At 29.7% G+C, this 14,696-nt stretch overlaps 1 protein-coding gene across 4 annotated transcripts in view; it reads right to left on the reverse strand.

Moving 5' to 3' along the window:
• The window catches only part of LOC136970130 (putative RNA polymerase II subunit B1 CTD phosphatase RPAP2 homolog), a 37,040-nt gene extending 28,014 nt beyond the window's left edge, over positions 1–9,026 (reverse strand). For 3 of the 4 annotated variants that reach the window (XR_010879958.1, XM_067264668.1, XM_067264733.1), the window contains exons 1-4: positions 8,930–9,026; positions 8,458–8,569; positions 2,794–2,892; positions 2,490–2,560 (exon numbers count right to left, since the gene is read on the reverse strand). Coding sequence is in view for 3 of the 4 variants with exons in the window: in XM_067264668.1 (XP_067120769.1) it covers positions 2,490–2,560; positions 2,794–2,892; positions 8,458–8,569; positions 8,930–8,955 (308 nt within the window). In the remaining variant the exon portion in view is untranslated. The remainder of the gene's footprint in view (positions 1–2,489; positions 2,561–2,793; positions 2,893–8,457; positions 8,570–8,929) is intronic. The other variant, XM_067264559.1, reaches the window with a different exon arrangement.
• Positions 9,027–14,696: the final 5,670 nt, after the last annotated feature.

Below are 14,696 nucleotides of genomic sequence, written 5' to 3' on the forward strand. Positions count from 1 at the left end.
CTGTTGGAATTGGAAACATTTTAGTTGTTTATTTTTGTTAAAATGGAAGTAAAGGATGAATATAAAAGACATGTTTTATACTTTTTATTTTTAAGTGGTGAGAATTAATAAGAGTAGTAACCTTCGAAAAATTTGATACAATAGAATAATAAATGAAAACTGTTGTTTCATAACTAATTATTTATAACTATTATTATAATTATTTTGTATTATTATAATTAAAATGACATGTAATATGTGTTAAACATTTTTTTAAATGAAATTATTTATTATAATAAAATTTTAATATTTATATATATTCAAAATACTTATTTTAAAAAATTTTTAGAAAGAAAAAAAAAATACTAATTGAGACCGAGATTTGAACCCTGAACGACTTGGCGGTAGCCAAGAACGATGTCGACTGAGCTGCTCGGCAGCTGCTGACCTAGCGAAACTTATTAGTACATAAGCTGAGCTCAAATTTTTAAAGGCCTTTTTCTTAAAATTGGCTGGCCATTGCGCTTTCTTGTTTTGAGGATTGAACATCCTAAAGGAGTACTACCTATATACCAAGTCTCATCCCAAAGTGAATTTCCCAGGTCGTGCCCTCCCCTTGTAAGACAACATCGAAAGCATCTCAATCTGCTATCAAGATACTAGCTTTGCAATAAGTTCTGGTGCCGTAGCCACTTGCAAAACCAGAAATGTTTAATCTGCTTTTGAAACTGCAAAATTCAGCTTCTCTTGATTCAACTAGCAATGACAAGGAAACAGCCTTAGTCTTTCACTAGTAAGGGCTGAATTACAAATAGTTTCTCCAATACACTACATTACAGCAGCTTGGAAGAAATTATCCATGGGAACCACTGCATCTCAAATGCTGATGGAGAGATCTTACAAAAATAAGCTAAAAAGAAAGTGGAATGAAATTAAAAACTCTAATGAAACCACTAAAAATATGCTAAAATGAAAAATGAGTGTTGAAATAAAACGTTAAGAAAAGATAAAGAAGAAGAATAACAGTGAAAATGAAAGCTGGTGCTGGTCATGAAAACTGACAGCAAGGCATTGATCCCAATGCATGAAATGCCAAATTTTCGGCACACAAACTGTGCACCGGAACAGATAGCAAGACTTATAAATATATATGTGAAGATTGCTAGTATTAGATCTCAAAGTATAAATTAGCATAAATGTGGTATGATTTAAAGCTAATATTTCTAAATTGTACTGATTATCTTTTCAAAAAATTGTTTTTTCAGAAAAAGTTAATTATTTTTTGTTTTTGAGATTATTACAATGCCGGTTTAATAAATACAGTTGATTATTATATTCGTTATATCCATTAATTTTTATACAATAAGCATGGTTTCTTAAGGGGTATGAATTAAGCATATTTACCTTATATAACAGAGCCAGGAAAGTAAAAATAGGAGTCCATGACTTCATTTTCAATATACAAAAGTATTAAAATGACAATGTCTGTGCTCTCCAATGCAACTGAGCATGCCTAACAGAATTTAGGCCTAGGAGTCAAAAATAAAAACATCATTAGTGCACCAAACAGAAAATAGATGTGAAAACGAACAAAACAGAAAGCAAAATAATTGATAGTGATTGCCTTGTTCTTGGATTGCATCTCCGTGTTGGCAAGTGCAAGGATCATCTCTCCCGTGGCTAGGTTAACATCTTTTTGAGGCAGCAATGCAAAGTTCACCTGTCTGCATCCATCAGGATTGTCTCCTCTAATGCCTAACAGGTGAAGGAATTGCTTCTTTCTTTTCAGCTCCTCCTCAATTCTATCACAATACAGCAAAGTCACATGACATCCTAATTAATAAATAAATTAATTAATATAATTTAATTGTAAAATATTCTGAAAGAAAATGGCAACCTGCTTCTGAAAAATTGCTTAGTAATTATATAGCCTTTTAACCTGATAAAAAATCTGGCTGTTTGTTTGGTATTTGAAATAATTATTAAGTTCGTTGTATTTATTACATAAAATTCCTTTAGTAAGAACCATTATAATGCCAAGATGTGTCAAATTTTCAGAGAAACAAAGTAACACAATTGATTTATTTTATAATTGGCTCCAATTTGAAAAAATTATAGATCTATAAATTTCCACTGTCCATCAATCTGTCTGTCTTTCCTTAATCTTGAGAAATGAGTTAGATAGATGAAAGACTAGACTGGATATGCAAACCTTAGCAGTAGAAGGCTCCAATTAACTAATATGAACTTCCAAAGTAAACTGGAGGTCACGTTCAATTCAAAAATTTTCCCCTGAAAAGTGTTTGATAGATGATCTATTGTTAAAGGAAAAGTATGATGTAGAGGGTCAAGTCACTACTAATTTGAAGTGAAGAGAATATATTTTAAATTAAATAAATTGAAAATTGCAGCCCAGCATTATAACAATGTGACAATAAATAATTGCTCGTTTAATATAAATAGCAACTTTAGTAATAATCTCTTATATAGAATAATGAAATGAAACCAACCTCACCTTTCTTTCTGTGATATCATAAACTTTGTTTGTTTTAGTCGAGATAGCATATTTTTGTCTTGGAACCTAAAATGTTTAAGTAATTAAAAAGGATGAAAAAATCACCAAACTTTACTACTAAATTTTAAAAATGCAAATAAAATCATCAAAATTACTAATTTCTGTTATTTAAATGCTCATTGGTTAAGCTATTAATTTAATTAATACTTTAAAAACTAAGTTATAGACAATTAAGTTATTCACAAAAAATACCTATCTTGATTTTAAAAGCAAAAAAGTTGAACAATTTTAGAACTTACATTTGACACAGAGTTTAAACATAATGGATAACCACATAATTTTGAAATAAACCTTTCAACAATAATATCTTCATAATCATTTCTATGAATATCTTTACACTAAAAATAAAAGAAATACTTTTTGTTACTTATACAAAAATCATGATTAATTCATTATTCTTTGTATAATTATTTTTAAATTGAAGTTATTTATTTTATTCATAGATATCATTATTCAGAGAATTATGTTACCTAAAAAATTAAAGAAACATTAATTTTAAATAAGCATATAGAAATGTTCAAAATTTTATTTCCAATAAGAAGAGAAACAGAAAAAAAATCTATAAATATTCATAAACACTAGAAATTTTAACCAAATGATATAATTTTGTAAAGATAGCAAAATAATAAAATGAAAAGACTGATATTGAATATAATAGTGTTATTGAAGTAAATATAACAGAAATAAAGAATAAAAGAAAATAAATAAATAAATAATTTTAACTTAATTTAAATGTGTTCTATTTTGTTTATGTTTAGTTTAAGTTAATTTTTGAATCAATTTTTTTCATATTTCATTTCTACAGATCTTCATAAATAGGAATGTAAAAGCATTATCCTATCTGAAAAGTTTTGTTAGGTACATAGTTGTATCATTATTAAAAATTATCTCTCTTAATTAAGATATTACCATGCCAATTAATAAAAATTTTTTAACTTTAAAATTAATTTTATCAGTTCAAATCTCAATGTATTGGAGACAGAATTACGACATTGCATGTGCTGCAGTTGGGCCTGCCTACCTTCTGAAAATTTGTCCGAGTAAGATTTGGTACCTTGGGTAATAAAAAATTTTGTAAGGCAGGTTCCTTTCTGCATTTCCTCTAAAGATTTTTGGATTTGCTATTGATGCATGTTAATTTATTATTATAAAACCAGCATTCGTTATGAATTAAGTGCAGGACTAATAATTTAAAAAAAATTAATTTTAATTACATTATCATTTTAAACATAGCAATTATTATAAACATCTAATACATCATAGGAGGTAAACCTTTTTGAGTCAGCATGCCATATAGTAAGCATATTTAGCATTAAAGATGTTTGTGCGCCAAAGTTTCAGACTTTGAATAACAATATTTAAAAAAATTAAACAAATATGCTTTAATTAGAATACATGAGAAAAAAGCTGATTGAAAAAAGGATGATCAAGTGGTAAATTGAAGAGGTGATTGAGAAAGACAATGATGTCAAATGATTTTGGTAACATTTTTTCTTCACTTTAATCTTTTTTCAGTAACCTAAAATAAACATTCTGACATGAAAGAATATGTGAAATATTGTTTAAACATTGTGATCAAATTTGTTATTCAGAATCAGTCATTAAAAACCTTATTCAAAAATGATTCCTATTTCTAACAAGTAACAACTTTTGAAAAGCAAGTTATTTTTGCTTTTCAGGCTCCAAACTGATAAGGTTATTAGCATTAATACTTAATTAAAACTGGCAAAATAAGTTTGTGATTTTTTAAAATTTTTCAAGGCTTCTGGAGAGTAATATTAAAATCTAAAAGGTACCCATTAGTATCACTTTCCTGATCAAGTTTTAAAGTGAAGCTGTATGCAGTACCATTGACACAAGCTAAAAAAATCAGCTGTACTAGGTTTAATCCTCGAAATAATCAAGATATCATCTACATACTTAACACAGACTGTAATACATGGGAAAATATCTTGTAAAACTAGAGTCTTAGGGAATGTATAACTAGTTTGCAGAGGTCTCATGAAACGTGGTTACCCATCAGGTCATCTTGGTTTTGCAAAAAGGTCTGTTTAATGTATTTAAAGAATGAAGTAACATAATAAATGTGTAAGTTCTAAAACCTGTTGCTGTTGATGAAGTACCACTCCTACTTGTTCAAACAAAAAAATCACACAAACCACAGAAGCATTGTTCTATACAGATAGACAGGCATAAACAGACAAAATCAAAAACAGTGAAGAACTTCTCTATTAAGGCCAAATCTTTCAATCTCATAGCTAAGATAGCTTTTTTTTTTTTTTTTTTTTTTTTTTTTTTAACTCTTTCCACCCTGTGGGCACTAAGAGGGCTAGCTAAGATAGCTAGGTCCATTATGATACTCTAATAACCTCTTAAGTATATAGATAGAATATCATGGATAACTTTTCCAAAAGAACATATTACAGACCCACATTCGTTGATCTGTAATTGGGTCTGAATTACATGTCTGGATTTTTAATATTTGCAAAAACAAAGTCTAGGGATGTCAGAGATTTCACAACCACTTTATAACACTAACCTTGCTAAGGTGTTGTAATCTAAAAGGTTTAACCGATCACTCACTGTATCTTTCTATGTGGCAGTACCTTTATCTGACTGATCAGTTCAACTTGATAGGGTAAAAAATATGACGCAAGCATTCACTTTTTACAATTAGCATATTTTCATTTATTTTTGCTTTGTTTACCAAGTTTATTAAAATTCATTTGGGTAAATCCGCCAAAATTAAAATGAAAACACTTATTACATTTAGAATATTTAATTAAATCTTGAGAATATAATATTTTAAAAGAGCGGAGTAATAGAAAGACTTTGAACACTTATACAGGATGTCCATGTTACAAGCTAATATTTCCAAAACTGTAAGATAAACAAAAATTTTTTTCTGTATTACATGTGTGTAAAGAACTTCTCAAATCATGCCTTTCTGTGTTCAGATAATGGCAAGTAAGATTATTTGGAATTTGAAATAGAATCAGGATGCAAAAGTTGCATGATTCTGTTTAACTTACAAAATGCAATTTTTATTGGAAATGTTTCTTTTAAGATCAATCTATCAAACTTTGAAAATTTTCATGCTTCCATTAATGAAACTATTATTTTATCTTCAAATACACTAATCATACTAATACAGTACAGAATACTAATAATAGTACAGAAATTATAATTATTCAAAAGAAGTTGGAATTGAAACAATATTGATTTACTTTACTTGTACCCTAGCAAGTGAGCTGGCATTGCTCAGGCAAACGATTTGGATGATTTGGTAAATATTGTACGTTTGGAAATTAAGTTATTACTATCAAAAACAAAAAAAATCACATCTAAAATAGTGCAGTGGAAGTCGTTCATCAAGTTAAGCCTTAATCTCTCCCCACGAAGGAATTTCCAAAAATCCATTCTTAATGTGCAGTTTCATGATGTACCCTAACTGTGTACCAAATTTCAGCTCTTTAGGTTCAGCAGTTTGCTCTGGGCAATGATGAATCAGTCAGGATGTAATTTTATATATATAGATAAACATTGTTGCATTCATAAAGTACTCATGATTCTGAAACAAAGCATTTACATTTATAATCGAATGAAAAATGAAGCATTGCTTGATTTTAAATGTCATGAGATTTTATTTTTATTGTAAAATTATATATACTGCCTTGTAATTCTATGTATAACTATAAATTATAAATGATTTATAAGAAAGGCTGAAAAAAGAAAAATAAGAATATAAGAAAAAGAAAAATACATATTTTAAATGCATTTTTGAAAAACAGAGGTTTTAATATAGAAAATATTTTCTATTCAACAAAAAAAAGTAGCCTTTGTTATCCAAATAAGTGAAGTATGAAAACTTGTGTGTTAGTTGAAGTGGATTTTTTGATTTAAGGATTACCCTGAAGAACTCAGCTTCAACTGTACTATTTTAGATGGGGTTTTTTGTAGGAAATCAAACATATTTTCAGACCCATTTAAAAATTCTCTAATTAGTCTCGGAAGAGGGTGAACCTGATTCTTGCACCTGGCGAAAACGGGTAAGATTGGCCATAATCTAATAATCTTAATTTTTGCTATCGTTACTTTTTGCTGAGCAATGCCGGGCTCATCTGCTAGTCTTTATATATTATAATAATTCAATATGTTTCAAATAACACTATTTAGCACTGTTGCAATGTAAAAATGCAATTCATTAGCATATCCAAGAACTGTAGAAATTTACATATTTGTTATAAAGTTTTGTTTTTTAGATTTTTAGATAAATGTAACATTTTTTTTATTATAAAACAATAAATCTATAAATTCTGAGTTTTTATACATAAATACATAAAATTATTGAATTTTATATCTGTATTTCATTGAGACAAAATGTATTAATGCAAAAGATTTTTATAAAAATAATAAAAATGTAAAATCATCACTACATTTCTTAGAAAGCTAATACATGTTTTTCAAGTAATTTACAAAATAATTGAATTTTACATTCTACACATCAAGACAGGGAGCAGGAGATCTTTTTCTGGGTTCAGAGAAAATTTAGTGGCTGGCAACCATTCCAAATACTGCCAAATTTACATTATTTTTATTAACAGCAAATAAAATCTTTAAGACTGCCTTTTTACTCCTATGGGCAGGGCGCACTGCTCCGACAAGATCCCAACCATCTCATACGGAGCCGCAACTCATAAACGCATATATCGTACTGTAACTCATAGTTTATCAATTTATCACATTTTATAATATGTAAAAGATACTTTTTTAAAAAAAAACTCAAAAAGTAATTTTATGTCAAATATGTAAAGTTGCAGGAAATTTTTAAGGCAGATTATTGAATGTAATGCTAAATATGACACTTTTTTTGTCTGTTAAAAAAGAACTAAGTTGTTCGAAAATCACAGTATTGGATATTGCCTGAAGATGACAACTGTAAGTTGTTGAAAGTACTTGCATTTATATTTGAAACTTTACAAATAACTGTTAATAACACTGCAACACAAATGTGTTAATTACTCTTTATTTTATGTTGGCATGAAGTGTGTTAATATTATTAAATATGACACTTAAAACCATTCGTGCATACCTTTTACGTCAATTACTTACAGTAATACCTCAGTTTTCATTGACTTCGGTTATCGTCGGTTTCGATTTTCATTGATTTTTTTCAAGAAAAATTTGTCTCAGTTTTCATCAGTGTGCTCAAGTGACCTCGCTGCTAATTTTGCAAAAACAAAGGGTGACCCACGTATTTTCCGGCACAGTGTGGTGTTATTTCTCGTTGTGTGAACATTATTATGATGGCCCACTATTGGTCAATGGTTCTGTTCCCTGAACACTGGGAGTTTGGTTCTGGGTTTGCCAGTTCACCAGCAGCAGGCTGGCCAGGTGAAGTTTTCTGGGTTTTTCCACGCCTGTAAATGTCTGAACAGAGGTTCCCCTTACTCTTAAATGAATTTCTCAGGAAGGCATTATTCCCCTCAATACAACCATCATAAATGCATACAACTACTATTACATGACAATTATGTCACACTTTACCACGGGGCGATATAGGCTAGAAGCTCATGTCCAACTGGCTTCTACAAGACAAGACATTACCCCGCATGCCTAGCCAAACAATTCCATTGTTTTCATCTTAATGCTAATTAGTCTTTTATGTTAATTTCTTATTGCTTTTAGTATTTAACGTTATATTAAGTCTCTATAAAATGTGTTTTTGGAGTGTCTAGAACTAATTAATTGGATTTACATTGATTCATATGGAAATAATTGCCTCCGTTTTCGTTGGTTTCAGATTTTGCCGATTGTTTTCAGACGGATTATCGACAAAAACTGAGGTATTGCTATATTGTGTTTAATTATGTTTTGAATATTTTGCAGGTAAACTTACTTACAGCTTTTAGAAACCAATCTTCAGAAATGGGATTGTCAATCATCTGTTCGACTATCTCCAATGCTTTTCTCTTACATTCTTCTTGTTTCTGTTTTGCCACTTCAACTTCTTCTCTACATTAATGCAAAACATTTTTTATTTAAACAAAATCAATAGGTTTTTAACACAATAATATTTATAATAAGAAGAATGGATTAACTTTACTTATGGTGACTAAAATGGCAGCTCGTCTCTGATTCAAGCAAATAGAAGAAAGGAAACAATGAGGACGCACATTCTAACTTAACCTAACCTAACCTATTCTAATAATTTGTGTTGGTAATAATTATGGTAATTTATTAGAATAGGTTAGGTTACGTTAGGTTAGAACATGTGTCCCCACTGTTTCCTTTCTTCTGTTTGTTGGAATCAGAGACGAGCCGCCATTTTGTCTACCACAGATAAATTCAACAGAAGAATGAATAAAATCATACCCCTTAATTGTGGTTCTTAAATACATTTTAAGAAAAATTAAAGTTTCGTCCCGTAAATCCCTAAAACGTCTACAACATGACAACAAAGTACGGAGAACTCTAGCGGCGATTTACGAAAATAATTTTTTATTTATTTTAATTTTATGTTTATTAAACTTATTCGTTGCGTATTAAAAAATAATAATGTTAATAGAGTTTACATTATTATCATTATTAATTAGAAAACGACAATAACGCTACTTCAACTGCCGTATATCATCAGGCTATAATTTGGCGATAATAATTATAAATTACTAATAAATTTGACTCTAGAGGGAAGCATTAGGCGCCATCTCGTATTAAATTTAATAATTATACTTTTATTGAGATTAATTTTTTCGTCCGATGGTTGTTTAATTTTAATTAATATTTGGAGACAAAGTTTCAAATCTGCTTTTCAAAAGCTTTTTCAAATCTGCATTTTCCAGCGCTACTTCGTTGTGGATAAAAAGCCGAAACACCCCAAGAAGGCAAGATGGTCATTGAGAAGAAGTTCGTATCACCAGTTCCTTTTTTAGAAAAATTTTATATTTTTTAATTGGAAAAAAATTTTTGTGTTTTTTAAAAGGACTTTTTAGCGTTTTTTAACGTTTAGCGTGCAATTTTTTCGACGTGTTATACGAATCCGTGTTATATGAACCCATGTTATAGGGGGCCTACTGTAAGCAGTTTTTGAATATTATACTCTTACAACGGATGGAAAATATTATCAGTGTAAATGCATTGTAGAAAATGATGATGGAAAATGTATGTGAAGCAAAAATTAGCGCGTTTGCTAGTTCTGAGAAAAAAAAATGCGCCTACAAGAGAAGGGTAATCTAAAAAGACATTTGCAACGCCTACATCCTAAAATTTTACAAGAAGTAAATGAAAAAGACAACAGAAGTAGAAACACTTCATCTGTTTTAAAATTATAAATATCCAAAAATTTAGTTTGGTATAAACACAAGTGTGCAAATTCTTTGCTTCGGATAAAGTTACAGTAACAATGACGACTGCAAAATTTAAAAATTTCATAATTGGAATGGTGGTGAAAGATAGTGTGCCCTTAATCTTTTTTTTTTTTTTTTTTTTTTTTTTTTTTTTTTTACGACCGGCCTTTTTAAGCTTAAACGGCAAAATGGCGAGAAAACTTGGAGTTTCGCTAGATAGAGAAAACATCAGAAGGCTTATAATTGAAGAGGCTGTTTTGAAAAAAGATGAACTTTCGAAAAAGCCTGAAGGATCTGCTTGATATTTATTAAAATGGATGCATGCACTCGTCATCGAGTGAATTATTTTGCAATTAATGTTCGATTTATTGATGAGAATAATACAATTGTTACGAAGACATTAGCAGTAAAAGATGATTTTTAAATTAAAAGGAGCACCTTTTATGTATTGTAACAGATAATGCTTCAAATATGTTAAAAATAACTGAAAATATGAATCAAGATAATGAAAATGCATTAGAAACATTGATGAAATATTCGCCAGTGACACACAAATCGAGCCTATAACAGAAAAAGAGGAATATTAGATAATATTGTGGAGGAAGCGTTCAATATGTTTCAAATCCAACATATGCGATATGCTGTTCTTATAATCCATCTCTTATTGCAATTAGCAATAAAAGATGGATTAAAAGACTCTCAGAAAATCATTACAAAATTAAGATAGGTAGCTACTGTAGCTAGAACCCCTAAAATAGATGCTATTCTGAGAAGACGGGCTAGAAAAGAAATTATTTTAGATCAATCTACTCGCTGGGGAAGCACTTATTTAATGGTTAAGCGGTTGCTCGAATTGAAAACCTTCCTTGAAGACCTTGATAATCCAAGTGTTTCATTAACTGAAAACAAATGGAAACAAACAGAAAAATTAGAGAGCGTCTTCTCATACCTTTATACTGTTACCCTAAAGTTACAAGCTGAAGATTTGACACCTGGAAATTTTTCTTACAATGGAAAACTTTGATGCATCAGCTCGACAAAACTGGAGGAACTGTTGCTAATGCGATTTTATCTTCAATGAGAAAAACAGAGATTCAGTTGTTTAGAGCCAGTGATTCTCAAAGTGGGGGTCGTGAAAAATATTTGGGGGGTCGCTGAAATGCCAGATCAATTATTTTTTAAATATTTTATAAATTTACTATGAATTCTTGTTTAGAAATAATAGAAATAAAAAATATATAAAATAATTTTTATTTAAATATATTGCACATATAAACAATAAAAACAATATAAATATTTAAATACAAGCCTAAATATAATATTCATAAATTTATGCGCTATTAGGGAATCCCCGAGTGCCACTCTCCGCCTAAACTATAATAGAACAGCGTTGTCATTTGGAACGGTGTTCGCTAGCAGCGTTGCGTCTGTAGGCAAGTCAAGCTAGAAATACAGTACAGTAGAGCGTCGTTATCCGAAAATCGATCAACCGAGAGTGTTTCAGTCGGCAAATTCTAATTTTCGCCAATGCTGTGGCGCTGCAATATTTGGCTATGTCTTGGGATGCTCCGATATTACTTTAGTTTATATGCGTTTTTAGCTGGCAGCACTGGCGCGACCATGAGAGGGTACTTAAGGACGCGGCAGTATTTGAATGAGACTTTTTTCCCATCGTGAGTGGTAAGGTTTGCTTGTTTTTCTGAGGACTGTGTTGTGCTGAATCGGAACGTTTTGAGACTAGATCTAACTTCCGAAATATAATGTTTTTTGTTTTTATATTTTTCAATATATTTATTTTGTTTGTGAAAAATAAAGAAATAATTTTAAAAAAAATTTCATTAGCCTTAACATTGAAAAAAATTCAACGCAAAGCGACACGCAACAGAGAGAAATTTCAACATGGAATAGATTAATTACACAAAAGAAATTAACTCCTCCTGAATTTAAATTAACCTCTCCCTCCGATATGTTTTTCTACACATACTCATTCTTTGGGGTCCTTTCAAATTTTTAAGTGCAAAAGGGGGTCGCGGACCAAAACGTCTGAGAAACACTGGTTTAGACAATAAAATCTTGTTAGCCGCTATTTACGTTGATCCAATGAATCGAATTTTTACTAAACGACAATCAAATTGCCCCAGGGAAAAAAAATTTTGTGAAATAGCTATTCGCTTGAAAAGGTTGCAGTTACCTTACATTTATGAATCAGAAGATGAAAATAAAAATAATGAATGTAATGACAACTCGGAATCATCATCTCAAAAAAAAAAAAAAAAAAACAAAAAAAGCATCATTTCGAAGCATAGTTTAGAACGTCTCAAAGTGAAGCGAGGACGTTTAAAAATTAAGAAACTAAACCAGCAGATATTGAAAAAATAAAATTTGAACAAAATTTTTTAAATGGGTTAATTGAAATAGAAAAGTATGACCGTTTATCAAAATTGAACGTGGAAGAAGCTATTTCAATTTATTTAGAAATTATTCGTGATGCAACTAGATCTGTCACAGCAATGCCCCAATACAAGTCAGTGAGGAAAGATTATTTTCAGCTTTGAAAATAATTAAAGCTGATTTAAGGGCGTCTATGAAGGAGGATTTAATTGAAGCTACTGTATTTTGTTTCTTAGATCCATTTTATAAAATTCAAAATTATAAATGAAATTTAGTTTTTTTAAATGAAATTATAAAAGAAATTTTCTTATTAATTTTTTAAATGTTTTGTATTTTGTTATAATTCATTTATTTTAAATACAAAATGCAGCAATTTAATTTATTAAATGTGTAGTTTTCGTTGTAGTATTTGTGTTTAGTAGTTAAATTATTTTGATTCAACTAAACTTGAATATTTTTGAATCATTTTTTTTTATTATCCTTGCTCTGAATAAGTACTCTATTTTTCTGAATGAGCCAAACTAATTGATAAAAGTATATATATTTTTCATTTCTGAACAAGGGGCTGAAGTAACTAGATCGCACACTTTTTAGTTGGACTAACTTTCCTGCAAGGGTGAAATTGAAGTGCAAATGCTGTAGAATAAAGATATGTAAATGTAGAATTTTATTGCCCTCTTTCTCCTCTTATTAAATATTTGTTAAAAATTAGTTTTTTTTTATACAAATAAATATTAATGTAATGACGGACATCTGAAAGAATACACGATAGACTTTCTTTAAACTTTTTCCGCCTTGTGGAAACTACAATGGCCCCAGTATTGCCCACAGGAGAAAAGGGTATTTGAATTGCAGTGTAACGGTTGAGTATGCAGGCTTAATGTTTGAAATGTTCATTTTTCTATTTTATAAGTTGACGAATCTATTTTATTTCAATTTCTAATGAATAATGTGTAAATAAATTATATTTCATTTTTCCATTTTCTGTCTGCCAAATTTTGGCAGCGTTCTAGCCGTTCTCACGTAACACCCACCATTAGTTAGTACCAGATGAATACCGGACATTGCACAGTTATCCAGTTCTTTTATGTTTTAGAGGAGAAGACAGGTTATATTTTTTAAATGTCAATACAGTAGCCAACGGATTAGAGTATCAATCGATATTAAAAGATCAGTTTTTCCTAATGCATATCGCTAAAATTTAACTTGTATCCGGGATTCCAGTCTCCCCTATATACACACCTTTAATTAAACAAGAATTTTAATTTAATTTAATTTTTGCTTTACATTATTGATAATGAATGATAATGGATTATCGTTGACCTACAATCAATAATTCATTATTGATTGTAAGCCAATGATAATTTTATAAAAAATTGAAAATTGAACTTATTAAAGAATTATTTATTTATTAGCGATGTGTGCCCGGCGTTGCTCGGGTTTTTGAGGGAGTGTGGAATTGAGAGATGGTGATAAAAAACGATGATCCTTATAACTAAAATATGCATTTATTGAACCGAGTATTTATAATAACGAAACTGCAAAAAGCAAAAAATTGTTCGGGTCTGTGGGACAAAGATAAAAGATTATTCTCGTCCCGTTGCATAACTTTGATGATCCAAATTTCGCAAAAGCATTACTGATACTCCATCCTATAGATCTAGGGTTTTTTCTCTTTTTGCCCTGTGGGCACTAAGAGGGCGTCTTTTAGCAAGCCTATTATGAATTCCGCTAGGCCCACAATGGTGGAGCCGGGTGATGAGGAACGAAAACTTTGGTCCAGATCGGTATAAGAATAAAGATTTGTATAAAAGACAAACCAACAAAATTTATTATTTATATAGATATATATAGATTTTTCTGATCTCATTATTTACAACACTTCGCTTAATATTATGCAAAATAAAAGAAAATAATATAAGCAATACAAAATATTTTGTTAAGAGATTATGGCTGTATTATTTTCGAAATAAGAGCTCGAACAGAAAATAGTTAGTAGGAATAATTATCGTTTCTGAGATTTGTTTAATTTTTTCTTCACCTTTTGTTTAACAATTTTATAAAGCAATAAAAAATCTTTTGTAAGAGTAAATTTATTTGAATAATCATTAGTCAGGAGTAAGTACAGTTAGTTCTCCTTTAAGCTTTACGCAGGAGCTATACTATTAAAAGATTCCAAGTTTTTAAAGATATTTAGAGTTTTCACTTGTTTTTCTCGTACTGTACGTGTTTATTATCCGCTCTCATAAAGATAGACGAAGATTGTGTAAATAAAAGCTATTTAAGGATCACGATTTTAGACAATCGATTGATTATTGGATTTAATATTTTAATATTGGATAATATTTATTTTTAATTTTAGCAACGAACAGAAATAAATATAATTATCCTTTGGTAAAGTAATT

The sequence above is a fragment of the Centruroides vittatus genome, unplaced genomic scaffold, assembly GCF_030686945.1.
Source record: "Centruroides vittatus isolate TY-2023 unplaced genomic scaffold, ASM3068694v2 contig_10, whole genome shotgun sequence".
Taxonomy (NCBI): Eukaryota; Metazoa; Arthropoda; class Arachnida; order Scorpiones; family Buthidae; genus Centruroides; species Centruroides vittatus.